The sequence below is a fragment of the Gadus chalcogrammus genome, chromosome 21, assembly GCF_026213295.1.
Source record: "Gadus chalcogrammus isolate NIFS_2021 chromosome 21, NIFS_Gcha_1.0, whole genome shotgun sequence".
Taxonomy (NCBI): Eukaryota; Metazoa; Chordata; class Actinopteri; order Gadiformes; family Gadidae; genus Gadus; species Gadus chalcogrammus.
In genome coordinates this window covers 17,749,857-17,775,494 of record NC_079432.1, presented here as the reverse complement: position 1 = coordinate 17,775,494, position 25,638 = coordinate 17,749,857, and the positions used below count along the sequence as shown (strand labels likewise).

The following is a 25,638-nucleotide window of genomic DNA, read 5'->3' as shown; positions in this document are numbered from 1 at the left end:
GTTTCAAAATACTTTCTTACCAACATCTCCATGGATGTAAAGCCCCCTTGGTGGTGGAGTTAGTTGAGAAGTTTCTTGCTGGTTTATAGGGGAGGTGAGATATACGAACATTATATACACATTACATCGAACATTGGGGTAAGAAAAAATAACTAGAAACTGGGCTGAGTAAACTCATCCCACACACTGACCAGATAAGAAAGAAAAAGGGGAAATCCTAAAGATGTAACGTGTGTGTTCTGTGTGTGTGTTGCACAAGTCTGATAACCAGCGCTCATGACACAAGGCAATATATAAGCAGTGATATATACACTGCCAAATGAGAAGGGCTGGGGCGTTTAATAGGGGAAGTATGCTGAGGCACTAAGACACGACGAAGGGAGAGAAGAGAGGAGAGAGGGAGATAGAGAGAGAGAGGGAGCGAGAGAGAGTCTCGCAGTTCTCCAGACCGGCCCAGTGCAGGACAGGAGAGACAAAGGGCATCTAATCAACAAGACAAGCCTGGGGTTCCCACGAAAGAAAAGCATCATCGCACGAACAATGGGGGGATTTGTCAGACAAAACAGTGGAGGACTGGATGAGGCTGTGCCGAGATGGAGTAGATTTCTCCGTGCAGGACCCTGTTTCGCACCGCTAATTGTGATACGGTGCCTTCGCATTGAGCTGCTGCTGGAAGTCATTGTGCTGCCTGCCTCCTGGCTTAGAAAAAATACAATATAGCAGGCCCTGGCTTTAAGACAGCACACACACACACACACACACACACACACACACACACACACACACACACACACACACACACACACACACACACACACACACACACACACACACACACACACACACACACACACACACACACACTAAATGGCCATGCTGCAGCTCAAAAGTGAAGACACTGCCTGAAATGCAACGGTATATCTTAGGATCTGAGAAGGACGAATAATTCTAAAAGTAACAGAGAAACAATGGTGTCCCTTTTTTCACTCTCCCTTACCCCTTCCCTCAATCTCTCTCTCTTCCCCAGTCCATTACCGAGGTGATGGGGGTTAAGGTTAGAATGACTTGACCATTGGGTTCAATGCCAGGCCGCAAGGACATGGCTGGGACAACTCCAGCAACCTGGTGTATTGTCAACATTTTCCCATCATGACTAGACAGAGTCGCGGTTTTGGTGGTTTATTACAGACGTTGGGCCTCACCGGCGAACAACAAACAGTGAGAAGCCATCGCAATAATATACAAAAAGTGAAAGTAAACAATGCAGATCCGACATGAAGGCTTTTAATTTTTTAACAATGGACCATTGTCTGGTCGGCCATCTGCAAAACCGGGCCGCATTGGGTCAATATTAAGTCAAGTGTACCCTCCCATACAGACTTGGTCAGTTAGCAGAGGACAATGGCGGCACTTTCATAGAGATAACAGGCACCAAGAGGACAGCAGTCTGACCCGATTCAACATAGAAGAACTGCATAACACCAGTTGGCCCATGCGTATGCGTGTGCGCGTGTGTGTGTGTGTGTGTGTGAATGTGAACCAGGCTAAGGAACGAGGTGGGAGGGAGTAATGGGGGGAGTTTTGCGAGGGAGGTGGGCGGTGATGGTGGTAGAGATGACAGCCCAACACCAAAGTATTTGTCAGAGTTCGGAATCAAAAGCAGAAAAAGCACAAGAATGCCCGGGGACAATAGGGATCCCCTCATTACTGCACGGCAACGCGAGAGTTAGCGAGGAAGAGAGGGAGAGGGTGGGAGCCGGGGACCAGCCCAGCGGGAGGTCCACCCGGGGGCCTTCCAAAAAAAACCACTGCCTGGCTCTGTGAGTGTGTCTGTGCCAGCCAACCAACAGAAAACTCCCACCAACCGCGAATACTAGACAGTCAACTCCCCTTGACCTAAAAACAACAACAGCCCCCCCTCCCCCCCTTTACTGTTCCAAAATACAAACGGCAACAACACACTTCCCAGACCCCTACGCTCCCTTTGACCTGAGCCCCAGAGAGGGCGCATCAGCCATGCAACTGGGCTACAGTTCGCTGGATCATCACACGTGGAGGTGCGCACTATTTTGGGTGTCATTGGGGCTTTATGGTGAATCCACAGTCCAGATGCCACACTGTAGAAAAACAATGTAGGCAAATCCATGCACCAGACACAAACATAAAATAATAACCTTTATAGAACCCCTCTGTAAAGGTGTAAACACGTATAACTAACAACAACAGCAACTATCGATGCAATATGTTTAACACAAATAAAAACCATGCCACTTGATATAGGACCCTTCCCATTTTTCTTTGAGAGAGAACATCGTGTTATGTGACCACCACCATATTTGTAGTACAAGAACATTTGTTGAATTTAACCTATTCATTACAGGTTCTCCTCGCAGTCAATTCACAGACCAACCACACAGTTCCATGAAGTGCAAGGGAAACAAATGGCTCGGTAGAAACTTGTTGCAAGGAAAGACATGCATTCAACAAGCATTAACTGTTCTTTTAAAAGTTTTAAAAATGTAAATCTCAAATAAATGGATCATGCCCGAGCTAAAAAGTTTATTAAATCGAGTGTATTCTCAAATGCAATACATTTACCGTTTTGAGGGAAATAGGATCTTCATTCATTTTTCCAGGGGTGGCATGATCTTTTTCTTCACATTGAGTGGATTTTTTTTCATTTGGTGTTGGTACATCCAAGTATATTTCATTGCTGTAGCTCTTGATGGTTTCTTGCAGTTGAGCCAGATGTTGGAGAACATCTCTTTGATGACCATCCTCCCTCAGGGTACCACGTTGAGTCAGGTCGTCATATTGTGCAACAGTTTTACTTAAGCCATGTTTATCCGGAGTTGTAGATCTGGTGGAGTAGGATGATTGTAATGAAGTGCCTCCGGTATCAAGGATGCAACCTAAAACATAATATAACGGTATACTTATTAATTAAGGATCAACTGCCATATGAATCCATACAATATCTGACATTGATAACGTTACGTCCGAAAAAGGCGTATGAAGATTATTATCAAGGACACATGAACACAACAAGCATACAATGCCTCGTGAATTATGTCAAATGAATTAAAAGAATAATGACCTTGAATAGTCTTAATGCAATGATAGTTAATAATTCGATCAAAAACCGAGTGTCTGAGTACATTTATAGTAGTTCTATACGAACACGCTAAAAGAGAACTGTAGTGCGCCATCTTCATTCAAGCTGTTCCAACTTTATCAATATATTGATTATATACAGAAAGGTTGTTACACTCTTAATGTATTCATTAAAAGTTTTATATGCGCTTTAATTGTAACACAATCAAAACTAATATAGTCTATGATGCCCATCATGCGACATACAAAGTGTAATTTGCCAGTTTTAGTCCGCTTAGCAAAAATATGCAATATAGGCACCGTAAACGCAACACAGCAACGTGTATTATCTTTAAAGATAGGCTATTTATTAATTGTAAAATGCGGTCTTAGTATTTGCCATGGACGCCATGCCAAGGCTATATCAAGTTAAATATAGTATATTATAATATTTAACAGCAATAGGTATTATCTTTAAAGACTACTATGAATTGTAAAATACAAATAATGACATGCCACATCGTTTGGACATGGGAGCATTTAACGGTATTTAGTATTCGGCATGAACGCCCTGCTGACTCTGAGGCTGTGTCTGGCAGAAACGAGGCTCGAGCGAACATAACGAAAAGCGGTGAAATCAACCATTGAGGAGTCACGCGGCGTCAGCGGAGTGTCAGCTGACCGGAAGTGCTGCCGCCGCGCGCTGGAGTGTCAGTGGCCGTCCTGCTGAACGCTGAGGGGGAGAAATGGCTGACACCATAGCTGACACACGAAGGCTATTCACCAAGCCTCAGAACCTCAACGACGCGTATGGACCTCCGAGTAACTTTCTAGAGATTGACGTGAGCAACCCTGAGACGATGGGGGTGGGCAGGGGCAGGTTCACCACCTATGAGATCAGGCTGAAGGTGAGCAACTTGACAGCTACATTTTAGCATGCTAACGTTTTTCCTCCGATTGTTTATTTTAAGGTGACAGAAATGGCTTAAAAAATACTGACAGTCTCGTCAAAGCGATATCCACAACATCGCTGTTGTAATATGTGTCGCGATCAGCTGTTTATAATAATACCGACCATATAAACATACAGGAACGATGCAGGATGTCATGGAGCTAATGCTAATCTATTGGCTACGTAGCCACAGACATCACTAACATTAACCTTGTTTAGCTGTCATTACGTTGGCGATGAATGTGGTATCTACATCTCTCAGAGTCTCATTAGCTCTTTGTCATTTGGAAATCACCACTTTAGAACATGCTGTCTGAGACTACGGTAGTAGAGACTTCTGTCAACCGCCAAGCAGCATGCACCTCTGCTGGGGCAGGTTGTTTACACTTAGAGTAGAGCTGTTTTTTCTTGAAATCTTAGACCTAAAAAAACAAAATTAATGCCACCTTAATCCCCTCGGTGTTCAGTTTGGACTTCTTCAAATGATCCACTAGATACTGTTGTTGTTGGCCAAATAATAATAACAATAATGACTTCAAGAAGTCAATCTCTTCTTTCGCTCTTAAGAGCGATAAGTACTTGCCACACCCAGGTGACGCACCTTGTTTGTTAACCTCCTCAGCCTTTTTTTACTTGACAATGGTGTGAATACTGTCGACCTAATGATAGCCAGTTTTTTGTTTGATTTGTTTGTTGAGCCTTGTTTAAATGTCATATTCCAGACTTGATTATCCATATGAACTGAGAAATCCAACGGAATAAAAAAATGAAAAAGTACTCTCAAAAGGCAGAAGTCAGCAAAAGAGGACCAAACCACAGTCATCAACTTCTCAGGAACTGTAGACAGGATGCAGACCCCCCCCCCCCCACCCCCTCCCTCCACCCCCTCCCTCCCTCCCTCCCTCCTTCCCGGTCCCCGTCGTACCACCCCTTCCTTAAAATACAGGCTCTCCTTCTGCAACCTTGGCACATTAGCACAGGATCCAGTGAAACACTTTAAAACCAGTTGCTCCTGATTGATGTATAGAACGCAGTCAAACGCATTATCAAATTGTGTAACTGAACATCTTTATCTCTTGGTAATTCAAATCTTTTCACATGTGTAACGCTGTCTGTTGGAAGTTTAACAACTCAGGGCCAAGTGATTCCTTCTTCATTCCTTCACCCATTCAATCATTAGTCTTTTGTTTGGAAATAAAACCCACAAATTGCTCCATTTTCAAATGCGGAGGAAACGAGAGCTTCAGAGTCTGGGCTATTCTAAATGTCATGAAACATAATGAAAAGGCTGGACTTTAACCGTGAAAGGTCTTTTTCCTTTCAATTTACAATTGAACATAAAAACTGTCTTTTTTTACAGGCAAATAAATGTTGTGAAATGGGTAATCCAAAATGTAGCCCATTTCATTATGTTTACCAATCTCAACCTAATCAATGCTTTCATCTCCAAACAGAGTATAGTTTAGTCAATTGCAACAGCCCTCTTTAACCAGATTACAAATGGTTTATCAAGAAGATACTTCATTACTAAGGCCTTGGGCATTAAGCTTTTTAAGCCACTTGCCCGAAGGCAAGTTATGTTATGTTTTACTCAGCCAATAGCAAAACATACTTGCCCAAAATGGAAAAGGTAGGCATATTAAGAAAATGTAAAAAACCAAGAAGTATTTGTTGAATTATAATAATTTATTCAAATACAAAACATAAAGAATATGGCTGCGAAGCTGTCAAACCAGCTAGCCCAACAGATGAAACACCAGGACCTCAAAATTAATATAGTATTCACAGTCTTTCCCACAGACAGGGGGGGGTGGGTAGACGAGGAATCCTGCATTTAACTTTTGTGTAAAGGAAAGTCAATTGTATAATATGAGACAATATAAATGGCATAATATTAATTATAATAGTCCTCAACCAATCAGACCAACGATCGCTTCAATCGCAACAATCGCTTCCCTGTCGTCATTGTGTTAAACCAGCCAATGGCGCCCCAGGGGGAAAAAAGCTTGGTGATTGGCTCTAGTAAAAGCGTATCGGAAACAGAAAGAAATGTAGTGCTCTCCAGACTCTGCTGCAGAGCGAATTCAAATCGCCGGCAGAACGGACTGGGGGTACCCAGTCTTGCACCGTAGCCTATCTCAACTATAACCGCATTTCTTAAACGCATCGTTTGCTGCGTTACCAACATTATCTATGCTGACCTAGGGTACGGGACGTTCAAAATCAATAACGTTGAGTTTATAAGGGCTTACATTATCTTTTCTGAGTTAACAATAATTGTGGGCAGGTGTTTTTGAGCACAGTACTAAAACTTTGGTAAAACGGACGCCGACCGTCTTCTCTGTGACAAATATCCCACTGCTTCCGGTTTTCCTTTGATAGGCGCGTTGAAATGTGTATCCGCCCAACACTGGAATGAATGCGCGCTTGTCTGTGTGTGTGCGTAAGAACGAGAATGTCAGGGAGAATGAGTGCTATGAGGAGATGAATGAACGGAACGATATTTATATTTAAAAATCGCAAAATAAAAGAAAAAAGCGTAACCAATTTGTGGCGCTCGGTGTTGATTCTGTGGCGCTTCGCCACACATTGGTCTGGGAAATACAGATTCATATAGGGCCTACTACAGCAATCAAAATGACAACATTTATGTTTATTTTTTTGGTGAATATTTCAACCTATTAATTGAATCCCGATTCGCTATAATGCATAATTATGAGCAAATAACCTGTAGTAAAAGCCCACCATTTGCAACTTCTACAGCAATCAGAATGGCAAAATTTATTTTTATTGATTTGTGGCGATTTCTTTCCAGAAACAATTCCACGTGAAGTCTGTGGGGTGTGAGTTGTAGATGGTCCCTGAAGCAGATATAGCAGCTGGAACGTAGGTTTAAGTGCTGTCCACGGAAAGATATTGATAGCAACAAAATGTCGTTGTGATTTTTGAAACCGTCCTCAACATACTATACCCGTAATGGAGTGAAATTGCTAACTTTTATATGCTGTCATGACGGACCCAAGGAAACTTACTTTTGCCTTTTTTTTTCATATCCTGGCGGCGTCTCATTTTCATGTGTCTTTATTTATTTATTTGTGTAACATATACCTGGCACATATACCTGGCCAGCAATAGCCCTGGCACCCCCCACACACCCCCCAGCCTGATTCATTCTTCTCCCTATACCTGGCAGAGTATAGCATTTTTCGGAGGCTGAAGTAACAAAACGAAGGTGCCTATTCTTTTTCTTCTATTCCGTATGTGGCAGTTGGCTATACGGAAACGACTGAACCCAAATTATTGTTATGATTCTTATTCTCCTGTTTTACCAAAAACCGATGCAAAGCGCTGTAGAAATCTCCTCTCCCGCGATAAAGGAGGACGTTTATTTGTAGGAATAAAAAATAAATAATCACTTGCCCGAACGGGCAACTACATGTCACATTTAAGTTGCCCCACACAGAGTTCACCTGCCCCGGGGCAAGCGGGCAAACGTTTCGAGGCTTGAAATGTAGGTTGTAGTTTGTTTGGTCTGGCTGTTGTAGGGTACCAAATCGATCACCTTTCTTTACCTGGGATACAGATGTCACTGCATGATATTGTATAGCAGGCCTATACAATTTCTTCATGTTTGGTTTACAGGAAGAGCGCTAATGGCCACATGTCGGTCACCTCACTATGGCTCATTTAGTCGTAGCTTCATGTCGACCCGCACCCCTTTGCCCCCTGAAGCATTTTTCAGTTCACTTGGCCATGGCACCCATAATGTATTCAAGTTCCCTTAACCTTTTAATGAAAAGTGGTAAGAGGGAGATACAGAAAGGAAGGGGGAGCTGTCTCTGGGCATTATCGGGAGATAAGGCTACTGTACTTGATTAGCGTGTAATAATTAGCATATGCGTGTAATCAGCATTATTGTGCGGCTCGTAGCCCCCGGTGACCCTGCTTTGCATAAGAGTACAGAAGACGAGGAGCATCCCTCACTTCTCAACAAAACGCGGTGTCAACTCTGCATCGATGCTCCCTCTCCTCCTCCTCCCCTCGTCCTCCTCCTCCCTCTCCTCCTCCTCCTACTCCTTTCTTCTACAATCTGATGGAAGTGTTCTGACTCCCACCTTGGAGCATGCTTAGTTTGTGGGAGGCTGGGTGAGATGTGTGTATGGGGGGGGGGGCACCAAATAGCTCCAGCCTCAGATACCTCACTCGGTCGTGGTATTTGCCTGTTTTGGTTCTACCCGGCTTTTAATATTTGGAATGGGTAGGTTGGATTTTTCTTTCCCTTTTTTTCTTTTTAATTATGCCGCAGTACAGTCTCTCCTTTAGCTCTTCTCCAATGTTCTCACCGCTAGCCCGGCGATTCATCACCAAATTGAGAGAGTCCTTATGGCCTCACTGAGAGAGCCTTCCTAATCCCCTCATTGAGGAGGGAGAAGAATGAATCAGGCTGGGGGGTGTGTGGGGGGTGCCAGGGCTATTGCTCTCCATCGGAGTGCCCTCCCTCCCCAGCCACCCACCCACCCCTGGGAGGGCAGAAAGCCACGCTCTTTCGCCTGCTTATCCCCTGGCCCTCCCAACTGTGTGCAGTCACTCAGAAACGGTCACCTTTTAGTCTTTGTGATGACTATATAGGCAAGGTGCATCGCTTTTTTTCTTTTCTGGGCCACATTGCACCAGAGCAACAGGAAGAAAAGAAAATCTTCAGATTTGATGCTCTAATCCATAACCTCTCTTAGTTGGGTTGAACTAGATGTTTCGGGAATAAGAATTATTTAAGCCTGCAGTTGAAGTAGTTATATAGGGCTGAGGCGTAGTCTATTGAGGATCGGCGTATCTCTCTTAGCTGTTTGCAGTGTCCCATGGCAAATTGCACAGATGCCAACCGGTTCCCCTGGCTGTGGGACAGATTTCACGGTGACTTCTCAGCAGCACAACAACATTAGATGTTTGAAATCAAATAACCTTGGTTTCTGAAAAGCATGGCTGACATGTTGGTATGGCTGGAACAAACTAGCTTCATTTCAATCTAAACGAAATGGTGGGGTGGAGTCATTGTTTTCCTAATTTTTATTTGTATTTTTTTTATCGAAAAAAGACCTTAGGAGAATATTGTCAATTCTGCCCTGCATCAGTATGTCGGCAGTTTTCTACAAAATTGCATACATATAGTATGCTTATTTTCTTCAGTTGTTTGTCTTGTTTGAAATAGAGAGTTACTTGAATGTCATTCGTAATAGTTCTATAGCACTCTAGGTAGACCCCGACCCCCCCATCCCCTCTACTCCCTGTATCCCCCTGTCCAGCATCCTGTATTTGCTTGGAAATTGACAAACATTTGGAGGGGTAAAGGGGGGGGGCCTTATGAGACATACTGTTTGTCCTTCTTCCCTGAGTCGGTTCCCATCCCTGGTTTCCAGAGAGCACTCTCAGGAGAGTGAACTTTGGGATCGTACTTTGTTCATGGACAGATAGGGGAGCATAAAAGGCCTCTTATGCCTCTCTTTCTCTCCCTTTTTCTCTTTCTTTTTCTCGCTCGCCCGCTCTCTCACTCTTGCACCCCTCCTTTCTACCATACTATAGCTTCTCCTTCGTGTGTGTGTGTGTGTGTGTGTGTGTGTGTGTGTGTGTGTGTGTGTGTGTGTGTGTGTGTGTGTGTGTGTGTGTGTGTGTGTGTGTGTGTGTGTGTGTGTGTGTGTGTGTGTGTGTGTGTGTGTGTGTGTGTGTGTGTGTGTGTGGAGATGGTGTGGGGAGGGGGGCTAAAACCCTTTTGGTCATTAATAAAATGGTTGGGGTTGTGGGTAGGGGGTGCTTGTCAGGCACAGTCAAGTGTAATCCAAAGTCTACAGCATCCTCTCCGACAACTATTTTAATGGAAATAGGGGAGCATATTGTATCAAGGCTACCATATCGTACTTGAAATGACAGTATCAAAAGTGGGAGTTGATACTATGGCAACAAAGCAGCTTTTTGCCAGCAAGCCGAGCCGCGGGAGGGAGGGAGGGAGGGAGGAAGGAAAGAGAGAGAGAGAGGGGGAGAGGTTGACGGGCCGGGGGAGAGAGGGAGAGAGGGAGAGAGAGGGAGAGAGGGAGAGAGGGGGAGAGGGGGAGAGAGAGGGGGAGGGGGGGGGCGGAGCGCGCGCCCGTGCGCCCACAAGCCCTTGCATCTTTTGTTCCTCGTTTCTTTCCCTTTTGGTATATGATGCAATGAGGTGCTATTGTGTTGCCATTTTTCTTTTGTAATACCTTTTTCTGGTCGTCTTTTTTTTTCTTCTCTGAAAAGGGGTAATGTGGAAGGGATAAGAAGGGGCCACGGAAAGGTTAAGGATGCACACTCTCAAACTTGATCATCCTGCTAAAAGCTAATGCATTGCTGGCCTTGAACCACTCACACACGCGCACGCACACACACACGCACACACACCCCTCGTACTTTAGAAGGCTTTGGACTCTTTTCATTCCATTTTTAATGAGCCTCATGGTATTATCTCCTGCACACCATGCGTTGCATGCTCTTCCAGGGTAGGGGAGAGCAGGGGGGTCTGTGGGTGATTGAGTGATCACCAACATAGTGGCAAACCTACGTCTAAGGTCAGCTGATGCATTCGTTTTCTTCTTTTGGGTTTACTTTGACATATATTTTGCTTTCAAAAACGCCATTATTCATTGAAAGGCATGGCAGGATTATTATTGTAAAACGCTACCGCCCTTCAACAAATCAATAGAACATGTTTCTTCTTGCAGGGCATTCTGTATTCTTTCTTTGTCCAAATTTCAAATGCAAACAATTGAATGTGTCCTCATATTAGTTCATATTAATGTTGTGGTAATGCTGACCCGAATCGCAATTGCTTCCTTTCTCTTCAAGTTTTATATATGGTTCAGCAATCTCATAAAACATTTATATTAATGCCCCTCTCCTACTCTCCTTGCCGTAATGTTGCTGTTATGATTAGTACTCTAATAAGCCAGTGTTCTGCTCATCTATCAATCTTTGCTGCAAGTAATTTTGACTTGACTAGGTGCTAAGAAATCCACAATCAGTTGGTGCATTCCTAATTTGTCTTAGGCACTGTTCTTTTACCAGATTCTCTTCGCCTCTCTGCCTCCACCTCAACCCGGCTCTGCCTCCACCTCAACCCGGCTCTGCCTCCAACTCAACCAGGCATTCCCTTTAACTTAACCAGGCTCTGCCTCCGACTCAATCATGCTCTCCCTTTTATCTTTACCAGGGTCTGACTCCAACGTGTGCAGACGCCACCACTAATGTAAAATGGCTACGTTCACATTGAGTTTGCTCCTCAAATTGAATTTGTCTTGTTTTATTCTGGAGTCTTCTTTGTTTATTTTAATCCGTCCCTCTTGTGTCTGCCCATTCCTTGAGTTTTCTTACCTTTCCCAGCTAAGTTTCCCACCATGTCCCGCTTGCTCTTCATTGACTTTTGCTCACCTTTCCTCCCCTGAAAGCATCCTTGGCGGGGATGGTGTATTTGTGTTGGGGTTCAGAGTGTACCTGTAGAGCAGTAATGAATCAGGGCCCAGGATGGCTTGCGTGGCCTGCCGGCAGTCAATTATCAGCCTATAGCCCAGAAACCCGACACACCTCATCCCTTAACCTCTGAACAGCCCTATTAGGGAAAACAGAGCCAGCCGAAACCTGATCTTTGACTTGTAAAGCTCCCACGCACCGCTCTCCTCTCTCAACAGTGTGTGTGTGGCTGGGTGGGTGGGTGTGAGAGGGAGGAAGGAGAAAGAGAGGGGGGAGGCGAGCTCTCACTTTTCAATTTTGTCCTTTCGGTTCTCCTCCTGGTGCTGTAATGCCAATCTCTTAATCACAGGGTTGGATATAGAGAACGGATCGGAAGGGCAGGTGACTTTATTCTCTATTCTTCTGCTACTGCAGGCTCCTTTTGTCTGCAGATGAGCGGCCCGGGAACAGACTTTGTGTGCTTAACGCGAAGGCTTCACAATGTGGACCCATTACCCTACTGCCAGTGTGCCTGCAACCTGTCAAATCTAGAAATATTTCTCCTGTGTGTGTGTGTGTGTACGACAAATTATGTGGTGTTTTCTTGCACACACGCGATGGGATTAATGTCGCAGCGGTGGCAGATTACCTGTAACTATGATCTGTTGTTGTGGGGGGGGGCTGCCCAGGAGTTAAGACCAGAGCAATGGGGCGGTAAAGCTAAGCTAATCCACTTGTGCTCCGGCATGGGGGGGGGTTGTTGTAGAAGGGGGGCAAGGCTGACAGTTTCACCTGGAGAGACCTTGAAACAAGAGTGGTGAATTAAATGAAGAGAGAGCGTGGGAGAGAGCGTGTGTGAGAGGCCGAGAGAGAGCATGGGGTTGATAGATGAAGTGGCTACAATTGGGTAGTCACAGCGATGGCTCTGATAGGCCCTTAGAAACACAGGCCCCCGGAAAAAAAGAAAAAAAACGTCAATACCTTTTAATCCATGCATATTTAAATATGCATTTCTAAATCGTAATTCAGTATCGTAATTCGTAATCGTAATTCAAGTGTGATTTTTAAGTGTGATACTTCAGTATCACTACGCAATTGCTGCATTCAAGTCAGTTGCTTTTGGTTACTGTCGTTGACCAACTCTCTATATTAACAACAACATTGCGGCTTCAGCATATGGAAAGCCATTACAGCAAATAAAAAAGTAAAAAAACTATAAAAAAGTTGCGGTAACGCAACCAAATTTTGCGTGATAACACATTATATATTTGGACATATTAGGGCAACAAAAATGGACACGGTGAAGTGCGTATTCTGGTTCTGGCCAATGGGGGACCTTGAATCAAGGCATTCATACTTATTTATGATGAGGTTCAGTCAATGATGTCAAACAACAACGCAAGGGGGCAGGTTGTGGTTCAGAAGAAGCCAATTTGAACTTCCACAGTCTGTCTGGTGGTACTACAGTCTGTCTGGGGGTACTACAGGTGGTACTAGAGTCTACCCAGGGGTGTTAGAGTCTACCCGGGGGTTCTAGAGTCTACCCGGGGGTTCTAGAGTCTACCCGGGGGTTCTAGAGTCTACCCGGGGGTTCTAGAGTCCCCCTTTCCACATCCCCCTTTCCACATCCGTCACCAACCTCGGTGTTAAAATGGACCCACAACTTAATTTTGACACCCACATCAAACACCTCTGTAAGACAGCTTTATACCACCTCAGGAACATCGCCAAACTCCGCCAATCACTCACCCTGGCTGATGCAGAGAAGCTCGTCCATGCCTTTGTCTCCTCCAGGTTGGACTACTGCAATGCACTCCTCATTGGGATCCCTGGCAAGAGCATCCAGAGGCTCCAATACATTCAAAACAGTGCTGCCAGGGTCCTGATGAGGGTGCGCAAGCATGACCACATCACCCCCATCCTGAAATCACTGCACTGGCTCCCTGTCTCACTCAGAATTGAGTACAAGGTCTCCCTCCTCACCCACCAGTGCCTTCACGGACTTGCCCCCCTCTACCTTCAGGAACTCCTCACCCCCCCGACAAACTCACGTACACTCCGTTCAGGATCCACTCACACCCTCCAAACCCGACATACAAAGCTGTGCACCATGGGTGATCGGGCCTTTTCTGCTGCTGCCCCTAGACTATGGAACGCCCTCCCTGACCACCTGAGGGCTCCACAGACTACAGCTCTTTTTAAACGGAACCTCAAAACCCATCTCTTTAAAAGAGCATTTAGCTAAACTTTCTAAATAGTTTTTTTGGTATTTTTTTCTCTGAAGCACTTTGAGATTCTTGAATATAAAGTGCATTATAAATACAATTTATTATTATTATTATTAGAGTCTACCCGGGGGTAGGGCTAGGCGATATATCGAATATATGCGATGTATCGCGAGATGTTCTCCAGGGGATGTATAAAATGCCCCTGTCGCGAACATCTAATACAAATTGGCACGTAATCTGTTTCTTTTTGCCGCCGCCAGCATACTCGTTGTGCGTTCACACAAAACGAGACGGGGCGACAAAATCCCATATAAAGTGAACGTAGACGCTAGGGATGTGTCGGTCGCGACTGATTCGTTACAACGAACGAATCCCGAACGTGAACGACAAGAACTGGTTCCCCAAAACAAGAAGAACTGGTTCTTTGATTCTTTTTATTTAACATAAACCAAACATATGGTCACGTAAATAAAATATACAAACGAACAGAGCTCCGTCTCCCCGCGACTCATATTGATTGAGTCTACAACTTCCTCAAAGATTCAGCCAATGAGAGGTAGCAATGGTGTTGGAATGGCACCTGGGTAAACCAATGACAAGGCGGTACCGTCGAATATGCGCGCTTTCTCTGTCTGACGTATCTTGGGTCATACCATTCGACGTGGGGCCACTCATATATCCCCCTACATCTTTTCGAAAATAGACTTGACCTCCATCTGTTTTTTGGATAAACGCATTTCCCAATCCCAGGAGTCTTTGCTCCATTCTACGTCAATTTAAGAACAAACAAAGAAATTAAACTGCAGTTCGTATTTTTTATTTATGACCATGCAAGTTCTGTAATGCCTGAACAATGAAGAATTAAATGTAAAGTAAAATAAAATTATAAATGTAAAACCATGAATGAAATATAGAGAGTAAGCAAGTGGTATAAATATTGGTGGGACGTTCGAATTATTATATAGCAGGTATCTCCAAACGGCGGACTGCGGTCTTGACGGTCCTATCCGGACCCATGACCAATTAAAAAAAAAAAAAATTATGAAAAAAAGTTTTTTTATTTTTTTTAAGATGTAATCTGACGTAACGAACGAATCAAAACGACCGAATCAAATAAACGAATCGTTATAGTGAACTGAACTGAAAGAACTAGTTCCCGGAAAAGAATCATTTTGCCCATCCCTAGTAGACGCGTATCGGGCGAATTCTTCGCAAGAGAAAACCGGCAACAAGTTTTGATTTGTCGCGCCACATTTTCCACGTTCACGAGGATTTGTGGCGCGACAAATGCACTCGAGTTGAAATGTATTTTCAATTTCTCGTGATGACAGCCAATCAGCGTTCAACAGCGTGGCCACTGAGTGACATGTGTAACGTAAACAGCCAATCAGCGTTCAACCATCAAACTCAGTGCAGTGCAGTCCGGGGTGAACTGCAGCATGGAGGAGAAAGTGATTGTTGCCGTTTGCGACTCCCGGACCTCTATATATAATAGTATATAATATAATATAATTGTATAATATCACGGCCAAAAGCTCTGTGCGCCTCCGGATGACCGTAGTGTGGGGAGCTCATAGGGATTGGGCTTCTCGGGGTATGTTTACCGGCGCTGCTATGGTTTCCGGTCTTGTGTGATCCAACGGTTTATTAGGCAGGCCCATCTAATAAATCTCTGTCTAATCAATACTTCATTCACTGCCTCTTCCGTGGTCATTGCAATATTATGAATAGACTGCGTTGGGTCCTCCGACGTCTCTCCCTCTTCCACAAAAGGTAAAGACATGCAATGGCACAAACACACTCACTCCCCCCGCCCGTTGCGAGTCTGCGAGATTCTCATGGACGCGCGTGTGTGACGTAGTCTGGACGGCGCGCTGCTGTAGGTGTGTGTACCTCCGACCGGTGAGTGAGAACAGCAAGAGAGAAAAAAGGATGGAAACTGAGGATTTGGTTTTGAAAAAGAATTGCATTGGATCCGTCGTCTGGCAGTGTATATATAATAATTATTATGCAAACAGTTAATAAATAATTAACGGTTTGAATAAATGCTGTGTTGGTAAATCTAACTTGCTGTGATTTTCCTTTTCTTATGTGCAAGTTCTAAATTGTTCCAATAGAAAGCACTAATGAGTTTAAACAATATGTATATTGTTTAAACTTATATTTCAGGAATACTAGAATTATTACTGACGTATGCCAGACATGGTTGAATCGAGCATTTATGATGTGCTGTAGAGGAGATTCAAAATATATCGAGATTTATATCGTGTATCGAGATATAGTAAAAAAAATATCGAGATATTCATTTTGGCACATATCGCCCAGCCCTACCCGGGGGTTCTAGAGTCTACCCTGGGGTTCTAGAGTCTACCCTGGGGTTCTAGAGTCTACCCTGGGGTTCTAGAGTCTACCCGGGGGTTCTAGAGTCTACCCGGGGGTGCTAGAGTCGACCCGGGGGTGCTAGAGTCGACCCGGGGGTGCTAGAGTCGACCCGGGGGTGCTAGAGTCGACCCGGGGGTGCTAGAGTCGACCCGGGGGTGCTAGAGTCGACCCGGGGGTGCTAGAGTCGACCCGGGGGTGCTAGAGTCTACCGGGGGGTGCTAGAGTCTACCCGGAGATATTACGGTCGACCTGGTTTCAAATATACCAGGAGCAGAAAAAGGGTTTTCTTTTCACTTTTTACCCCAGTAAAAAGAGTTCCTAATATCAGTTAAATTATTTTCAAGTGGTCCAACTGTAAAGATCACCTTTTCCAAACCCATTGGCAATTTTCTTTTTTCTTTTTTATCTTGCCTTGTTAGCACTTAAAATTCAATGTCAAAATGGCACCGGGATCTTGAAAGCCACCAAGGCCTTCAGTGTACACAAGGGGTTGACGCCATGGGGGGGGGGGGGGGAGATATGTGTTTCGAGGAGTCTCAAGGGCAAAAGGAAAACCTGACTTATTATCGAAAATGAAGAGCAGAGGATGGCCGAGGAAGGCAGAGACGACCACTTCTGCCTCCTTCCTCCGTACTCCACCTCAAATGAGTTCTCTGCCCCGGACCAGATGGATCTCCCGGCCCCTCCGCCCCCCTCCCCCCCTCTTTCACTGTTTATTTGTTTTGTTCTCCCCTTTATCTATTTACTCAGCCCATTGGTTAACTTAATCTTTTCCCCCTTACATTTTACCACACCCAGTCAACCACACAGGGGGTGGGGGCGGCGGTGGCGATCGATCGCACCCCCCCAACCCTGCAAGCATGTATGCCATTGCCCACGCGCTCAATTGCGTTGGTCCCGTCCTTCCTCTCATGAATTCTGACCTTCGGTGATTGTAGGCGGCCGATAACCCCCCTCCCCCCCACCCATCCACCTCACCGCTCTCTTTATCCGTCTCTCTTATGCGCTCTGTCTCCTCATCTGCACATTGTTGTGCTGGATGGCTGGCTGCCGCCAGGACCAGTGAAGAGGCACACACACACACACACACACACACACACACACACACACACACACACACACACTGTTCCGCCCTTGGTCATGGATGTACACACACGCACACAAAAGTCTTAAGTGTATTAGACCTTGGTGAGCAAATTGCAGAACTTTTTTCAACCAGAGGCCTATTTCAATTTTTTTCCTTTTCAATTTGGTTCTGTCTGTATGGCGCTTTGTTGTCGTCGTCCCCCCCCCGTCCCCCCCCTGCTCTTCTCTTTTACCCAGAAAGTCAGTTGGTAACACAAGGCTAAGCCCAAACCAACTACAAAAGTAAACATTTCCCTCGCTCCACTGCCTCGAACTAGCACAAAATGCCCACCGATGCCTGCCTACAGCACCATTCTTCTTTTGGTTATGTTTTAATGATGGGTGACATTGGTGGCTAGAAGGAGCGCTAAGCAAATGGGTTTCTGAAGTGGATGGAATTCTCTCTTTTCTCTCTGAAGAATATTTCATTGGAGCGACGGAGGAAAAAATAAGAAATCACAGCAAATGGAACAAACAACTCTTGAGTCTGAAGTTAGCGCAATCGTAATGGACCACAGAGAAAGTCTGTAATGCAGACCGCTTTCAATTTACAGATTTGGTTCTTGCTTGTCCAGAATATATTTTTTCTATAATGTGACTTGGGGCAAGATTACATACATTTTGCTTTACATACATTTTTTTATTGATATACAAATCAAAAGTTGTACCAGTATATTCTATTGACCGTGTGTGTGTGTGTGTGTGTGTGTGTGTGTGTGTGTGTGTGTGTGTGTGTGTGTGTGTGTGTGTGTGTGTGTGTGTGTGTGTGTGTGTGTGTGTGTGTGTGTGTGTGTGTGTGTGGGGGGCTTTGCATGCATATCCTTAGACCAACCTGCCCATCTTCAAGCTGAAGGAGTCTCGCGTGCGCCGACGTTATAGTGACTTCGAGTGGCTCCGAGCAGAGCTGGAGAGGGAGAGCAAGGTGAGCGCACCAAGGCAAGGCGCCCCAAGGCCCCTGCCACGCCCGCCGCATGCAGACGCGCTGGTCCACAGCCAGCAGTACCAACAGTATAGTAGCCTCGCTATTGGGACTCAGTGAGGGGGTAGCAGCCTACCATGCTAATGCTGTGGATGATATTACTTTGCTGAGCTACATCATCCACATCTGCGGTGTCCATGGATACAATTATCAATATTATGCATCAGAGTTTTCATGAATAGAGGACCTGATTTTAGAAAATGGTCAAGTGTTTTTTATTTTAGCCCTTGGCTATCATTGTGAGGTCCTCAACACATGGGCCCACATTTCAATGAGCCATATTTAAAGGACCTCTACGTATCAGTGAAAACACATCGCCCACCTCTCCACGCAGTCTCCAAGAGTGGACAGATTGTCATAAGGTCCAACTGCTGAATGTATATATTAAAGAAAGAGGCACTGCGGTCAATGCCCCCATTAACAATTCATTGTAATGTGTTGTTTCGTATAAATATATCAAATATATAAATTTGGGCTGGTTGAAAAGCTGTATTTCCACGGTGCTCCACCTCTAAAGATGTTTTGTTCGTCCCCTGGCCTCAGGTGGTGGTGCCCCCGCTGCCGGGGAAGGCCCTGGCCCGACAGCTGCCGTTCCGGGGGGACGACGGGATATTTGATGACTCTTTCATCGAGGAGAGGAGACAGGGTCTGGAGCAATTCCTCAACAAGTAAGGTCTCCCTCTGCTACCCCTGTCAATTTGCCTCTTTCCCCCGGGTTTAGGGTCCAAAAAAATAAGTATGAATTTTGATATATAAAATATATTAAAAAAGCAGAAGGACATCAGATGGGAAATAAATGTAAACGTTGTAGTTTGAACACACTATCACCAAGGTAGACCTTGTTTTCACGTAGGTAGTAACATTTTCAATGATGTGAGACACTGCTGTGGTGTGGAACCGGCCTTCACTAGTGAATACTGGTCTACTCCATGGTATCAAATCAGAACCATCATTACTGTGATGACACCTCTGTTGGGCCAAGGAGGTAAAATAGAATGAAAATAATTTATAAAAGAATCTCTAGACACGATTAATGGTTGATGATTGGTGATCTTTTTCAACAGGCGTTTCGTTCAAGGATTTGTTACTCTTTCCTGTGTCTGTAAATGTTTTTATGCGTGTCAATTTATATGCATCTATGGCTTCCACCTCCTTGGATCTTTGACTTTATACTTCTGTCCAGTTTGTCTATCCCTTGAACATCGGAAAAAGTAAAGTAAGTTAAAGCAAGTTAAATGGGACAGGATCCAAAAGAGATCATTATATACCTATAATTATAATACCACCCCAGATTTTACCTCCTGAAGACGACGCCTTTTGTCTGTCGGTTAGATGCTCAACTTTCCGTTTTTTTGTTTTACTTTTTGCGATGTTAACTAACTGAACCCTGTGGAACGAGGCCAAGTCTTGCACCCACTCTCCTCCTTAATTCTCCTGCGTAATTACCTTGTAGAAGACGAGAACCACCTAAGGGGACACAAGTGTGCCCCCCATCCCCCACCCCCTCCTTCCGAACCACCACCCAACGTATTTTTTTCTTTCCCACATTTGTTTTATTGTGTGTATGTGTAATTTATGATAATTGCGGCTCAAATTGCAGCGCGTTATTTCTTAAGGGATGGTGTGTGCACCCCAGCTTATTTTTTGATCCAGCGCCTCCCGTTTCCTGCTGCCAAACAATAAAAGTTACAGTGGGATGGTAATTATTTGCTTTGATTGCAGACTTGGCCATCATCTTTGTTTCATGTGCAAATGCGGCCGTGTTACCTGCTCACATAATGGCTGTGCAAAGACAGTGGAAGGAAAATTATAATCCATAGTTCTGCAATTTTAGTGTTTTTTTTGTTCTGTTTAATTATTTAAAAGATGCTGAGAATGTGTTTGGTAATTACCATTATTTTTTTCTCCATCCACTCTTAGTTTCTGTAAAGGCAAAACACTCCTGTTGATCATAGCATTGTTGAGGCTTAATAGCGACTGAGTCGGCTTGCCAGCCTAGTTTAATGTGTGATTGAGAGCATTGTGATGGGGGGGGGGGGGGGTCTTTAGGAAATGGTAAATATAATTATTACTCCAAAACAAGTTTGTAGAAGTGGGGAAACTGTCTGCTATGTTCAGATCAGTGCAGAGTGGCTTTATTTAAAGATGATACTTTTTTGCATCTATATATTAATTTTTGTCTTGGGATGGTGTGTGTGTGTGTGTGTGTGTGCGTGCGCGTGCGTGCGTGCGTGCGTGTACGCGCGCGCGTGCGTGCGTCCGTTAGGGATGGGCAAAATTATTATTTTCCGGAAACTAGTTCTTTCAATTCAGTTCACTATAACGATTTGTCCGTTTGATTCGTTCTTTTTGATTCGTTCGTTACGTAATTTTTCAGGGAATCTCACAGGTGTCTGCCCCCCTCCCCGCTAGACGTCCCTGAGCATAATTTAAGCGACTTCTAGGCTCTACCCCGCGTGAAAAAAGATATACTATATATTACAACCAAACGTCCCACCAATATTTATACCACTTGCTTACTCTCTATATTACATTCATGGTTTTATATTTTTTTTACTTTACATTTAATTCTTCATTATTCAGGCATTACAGAACTTTCATGGTCATAAATAAAAAATACGAACTGCAGTTTAATATCTTTGTTTGTTCATGAATTGACATAGAATGGAGCAAAGACTCCTGGGATTGGGAAATGCGTTTATCCAATAAACAGATGGAGGTCAAGTCTATTTCCGGAAATGTAGGGGGATATATGAGTGGCCCCACGTCGAATGGTATGACCCAAGATACGTCAGACAGAAAGCGCGCAAATTCGACGGTACCACCTTGTCATTTGTTTACCCAGGTGCCATGGCAACACCATTGCTACCTCTCATTGGCTGAATCTTTGAGAACGTTGTAGACTCAATCGATATAAGGTCGCGGGCAGACGAAGCTCTGTTCGTTTGTATATTTTATTTACGTGACCATATTTTTGTTTTATGTTAAAAAAAAAAGGATTAAAGAACCAGGTCTTTTTGTTTTGGGGAACCAATTCTTGTCATTCACGTTCGGGATTCGTTCGATGTGAACGAATCGGTCGCGACCGACTCATCCCTAGCGTCCGTGCGTGCGGGGGGCGGGGTCCGTTTTTTTTGCCCTGTCAATGGTTGGCCTCTTTCATGTCTGAAATATTTCCAATTAAAGTTCATCTCTGTGTGCGTCACCTGGGGTCACTGTTATCAGAGTGTTGTTCTGAGAATGTAAGATTAGTATTTTCTAATGGGGCTCAGGTGGCCTCTCTTCATCCTCTAAACGGCAATCTTAAATGGGAGGGGGGGGTAGCTGGTGGTAAAAGGTGCTTTGAAAAGTGCGTGCCCTTGGCTTAACTAACGTAGTGTTCACATGTAGAGCATGTTAACGGGCATAATAAAAATAAACACACAAACGCGACATCATTAAACCCAAGAGGGCAAAGGACATTGTGGCCACATCCACAGCGTCCATGCATCCATGTCTGCAAGAATCCTTCTGTGTGAATCTAATGCAGTCCTCCGAAGCAGCAGCACTCGATGGTGACTGCACCCCTGCCTGGGATGCTTAAACATCCTCACTACCTTTTGTTTATAAAAAGTGGGTCCATGACCACTTACATTGTAAACACTTGCTTGCCTTTTGCTTTTGGTGGTGCAATTATGTCCCAAGAGGATCAAATGCTTACTGACAGTATTTTAATAAAGAAATATGTTGCAAGAGAAGAATCGTACAGTGCTATCAGTATTAAATAATGATATCGTGCATGGGAGAAATAACAATTGGTTTATTTTATAACTTTTTTTTTCTCTTAAACCATTTGATTTAGCTTCCATGTCTCCAATAGGTTTGTTAGCCTTACAGTCAATGTTTTTTATACAAGCAAGGAGCCATTTTTAATTCCATTCCGTAATATCTATAGTGGATTGACATCTCAAAATCGATGTAAATGAAGTGCACATCAATATTTTCAATGTTGAAAACTAGGATGAGATCAGGAGCATTTATGACGCATGTAGTGTTCTCCGAGAGGAAGTGGTTCAAACCTCTTTTGAAATGCATGACAACAACGTTTGTATGAACGAGTATGAACGTAGTGAGTCATTTTTTATATAAAACTTTCTTGTATTTACAGTACACCGTGTGTGTTTGTGCGTGCCATGTGTCTATTTGAGTGTGGGTGTGTTAGTGTGATGCACTCCGAGTGGGTCTGTATTGAAACGCTGCTGTCAGTTGTTTATTTGTTTTGTGTGTGTCTGTTTCAGAGTGGCCGGTCATCCCCTGGCCCAGAACGAACGTTGCCTGCACATGTTTCTACAGGATGAATCTGTGGACAAGAACTACACCCCGTCCAAGATCCGACCCGCCTAGGAGAGCCACGCCATGCCTGGAAGTGGCCCCGGGCGTGCACGACAACCCCAAACCAAACGCTCTCGCCCCAGACCACACCTCCTGGACCACAAACATTTCAACCCCCCCCCCCACCCCTCCTCTGTCACCTCCTCCCTGTTCGACTCTTAGACATCCCAAACCTTGTGCTCGTCTGTCCCACTTTGTAACCCCAATCGTTCGTAAAAAAAGATGTCTGACAAATTATGCCTGCTAGGTGAAAATGAGAAAACAGTTGTTGATGTTGTTGTTGTTGTTTCTCCCGCTGAAATCTATTTATCAGTACGGTGCGTCCTTCATTGTTTTAATTTTCGTTTCCATGGCGACAACACAAAGGTCATCATCTCTTATTACAGAAGTACACACACACTATTTTGATGGGTCGCGCACCACAGCCACGCATTACCAGGCGTGGCTCAGTTACTGAACTATTAGTGTCTAAACCAGCACCTTCCTTGTTTCATGTAGTGGTTTTCTAGCGAGTGAAGAGTAATATACTTGGGGGTTGGGGGGGAGGGGGGTGGGAGTGGGACCTGCAGTATTTCTACGGGCTATATGCATTTTGAGATTTGTATACTGCTGTGCCATTTTCTTTATTTCGAAAGTTTTTAAATAAACCGGTCAAATCCACTGATGCACAAGCACAATCGTTGGCATTTCTTCATGATCCATGCAGCAGACACCAGAATGGTAAAACACAATGAAAAATTAGGAATTTTCCGTAGAAAATGGAGTTTGGACAAATGCTGCTCCTTTTTAAATGCAAGATAAAAACGGGGTACAGCAAACATTTATAAATGATTACTTAGTAATGTGTCTTCAGGAAATGTCGGAACCCAAACAATTCTGGGCCTTTGGTTGTATTGAATTTCTGAATTTGTCATTTGCAGCTTTTGTATTCAACCTTTAAATAATCCTTTATAAGTAACCACACATCCTCGTTTTCATCATGGCCAACAACAGTTTGTGTGTAATAGTTTTGTGGTTAAGAAAAAAAAGATTGAATGCTTTAAAATTACTTTTGGCCATTATAAAAATGTATAAAATCCCTTAACATATATGCATTTTATTCTAGTATTTCATTACAACTCGCAAATAGTTTTTACAACAAAATTAAAACATTACAAACCACAACATTTTCCAAGTGCTGATTTTTATACAAACATATAAACATATATATATGTATATTTATTTATATATATATATATGTATATATATATAAAGGCTATAACCTGTGTTAGTGTCTAACTTCAAAAAGTCGACCTAAACATTTTAATAGGGCTCCTCGGATTGAACATAACCAACACAATTCGTGGCAACACTAAACACTGATAAATTCCGATGCAATGTTATATTTTTTAGTTAAGGTAAAGATGCAGGTATTTTTCTACTCGTTCTAGAAGTTTTCTCGTGTCCATGAGGGCCTGCGCGGCGGTCCGCAGCGCGTTTGGTTTCAGCACTGGGTCAAAGGGAGAGCGCCTCGTCCCCTCTGCACGGTCGGCGATGCATGCGTCCTCCGTTTTTGGTTTTCCTCCATTCAGATTTGACACAGCAATATGTGATTGAAAGGGCATTGGTCAACCAGCTCATTGGTCTTACAGACACTCGAAAAGGATTTAAAGTTTCATTGTCAAACCATCTTTTTCTTTTTTTCTTCAGCAGAAGCTCGTCCCAGAGTCATTAGGCCACGCCCACATTTAGCCTTTGTTTCTCCTCAGTAGTGAAGACCTATTCTCCTGAAGGGCAAATGTATGGTGAAAGTTACAGGCTATCCTTCACCCAAGAAGAGCAACATTTAACAGGCTACTTGGTCAAATCTGGCTGTTTAACAGTCTTTTCCTCCTCGGGAAAACCCATATTAACCTTCTTATCGTCTTTCCATCATCAACCAATCAAATAATTTGTGCTCCTCAAACGTCCATCCCTGCGGACGCCTGCTCGGGCTCGCAGTCATGTCCCAATATTGTTCTGCCGCTTGACAATTGTTGAAGAAGAAACTGATAAAAGAAAATCATATATCGCTCGACTTGTACATGTCGGAGAGCAGCCTCGTGATGGGCACGTTGCCAATGGTCTTCTTGAAGAACACCTCCTCTATGGTGGAGGAGCTGACGGAGCGCAGCGCGGGCAGCAACAGCAGCAGCTTCCCGAAGCGGCAGGGCTGAGTGGGGTACCTGCGTCACAACATGGGATTAACATGTTAATATTATCAACATGTTTCATGTTCCAAAAGGGTATATATATATATATATATATATATATATATATATAAGACCAGGCTGTAATTATTTATACTATAGAATTAGCCAAAGGCGTTCTAGGGGCCCTGCTCCAACCTAGGGGCCCTGCTCCGCCCTAGGGGCCCTGCTCCGCCCTGGGGGCCCTGCTCCGTCCTAGGGGCCCTGCTCCGTCCTAAGGGCCCTGCTCCGTCCTAGAGGCCATGCCCTGTTCTAGGGGCCCTGCTCCGTCCTAGAGGCCCTGCCCTGTTCTAGGGGCCCTGCTCCGTCCTAGAGGCCCTGCTCCGTTCTAGGGGCCCTGCTCCATTCTAGGGGCCCTGCTCCGTCCTAGAGGCCATGCCCTGTTCTAGGGCCCCTGCTCCGTTCTAGAGGCCCTGCTCTGTTCTAGAGGCCCTGCCCTGTTCTAGGGGCCCTGCTCCGTCCTAGGGGCCCTGCTCCGTTCTAGGGGCCATGCTCCGTCCTAGAGGCCATGCCCTGTTCTAGGGGCCCTGCTCCGTTCTAGAGGCCCTGCCCTGTTCTAGGGGCCCTGCTCCATCCTAGGGGCCCTGCCCTGTTCTTGGGGCCCTGCTCCGTTCTAGAAGCCCTTCTCCCTTCTAGAGATTCCATTCTAGAGCCCATGCCCCATTCTAGAAGTCCTGCTCCGTTCTAGGGGCCCTGCTCCGTTCTAGGGGCCCTGCTCCGTTCTAGAGGCCCTGCTCCGCTCTAGAGGCCACACCCCGTTCTAGAGGCCACGCCCCGTTCTAGAGGCCACGCCCCGTTCTAGGGCAAATGCTCAGACCA

At 44.6% G+C, this 25,638-nt stretch overlaps 3 protein-coding genes across 4 annotated transcripts in view; 1 reads left to right on the top strand and 2 right to left on the bottom strand.

Annotated features, from left to right (window-relative positions):
- The window catches only part of afg1lb (AFG1 like ATPase b), a 29,579-nt gene extending 24,693 nt beyond the window's left edge, over positions 1-4,886 (bottom strand). Inside the window, exons 1-3 of the mRNA XM_056580915.1 lie at positions 3,098-4,886; positions 2,599-2,912; positions 21-78 (exon numbers count right to left, since the gene is read on the bottom strand). Coding sequence (XP_056436890.1) covers positions 21-78; positions 2,599-2,912; positions 3,098-3,215 — 490 coding nt within the window. The 5' untranslated portion in view covers positions 3,216-4,886. The remainder of the gene's footprint in view (positions 1-20; positions 79-2,598; positions 2,913-3,097) is intronic.
- On the top strand, positions 3,740-23,744 carry snx3 (sorting nexin 3). The gene is made up of 4 exons (XM_056580918.1): positions 3,740-4,001; positions 18,068-18,163; positions 18,764-18,888; positions 22,498-23,744. The coding sequence occupies exons 1-4, from the start codon at positions 3,840-3,842 to the stop codon at positions 22,601-22,603; spliced, it is 489 nt and encodes a 162-aa protein (XP_056436893.1). The 5' UTR covers positions 3,740-3,839; the 3' UTR covers positions 22,604-23,744.
- Positions 23,745-24,632: 888 nt separating this feature from the next.
- Positions 24,633-25,638, bottom strand: part of nr2e1 (nuclear receptor subfamily 2, group E, member 1) — a 6,372-nt gene continuing 5,366 nt past the window's right edge. For both annotated transcript variants that reach the window (XM_056580916.1, XM_056580917.1), the window contains exon 9: positions 24,633-24,795. In XM_056580916.1, coding sequence (XP_056436891.1) covers positions 24,633-24,795 — 163 coding nt within the window. The remainder of the gene's footprint in view (positions 24,796-25,638) is intronic.

Excerpts from the sequence above, each read along its gene's own strand:
- snx3 (XM_056580918.1), top strand. The coding sequence starts at position 3,840 with ATGGCTGACACCATAGCTGACACACGAAGGCTATTCACCAAGCCTCAG. Across the intron at positions 18,164-18,763 it reads AGCTGGAGAGGGAGAGCAAG|GTGGTGGTGCCCCCGCTGCC; the intron begins GTGAGCGCACCA and ends CCCTGGCCTCAG. Across the intron at positions 18,889-22,497 it reads CTGGAGCAATTCCTCAACAA|AGTGGCCGGTCATCCCCTGG; the intron begins GTAAGGTCTCCC and ends TGTCTGTTTCAG.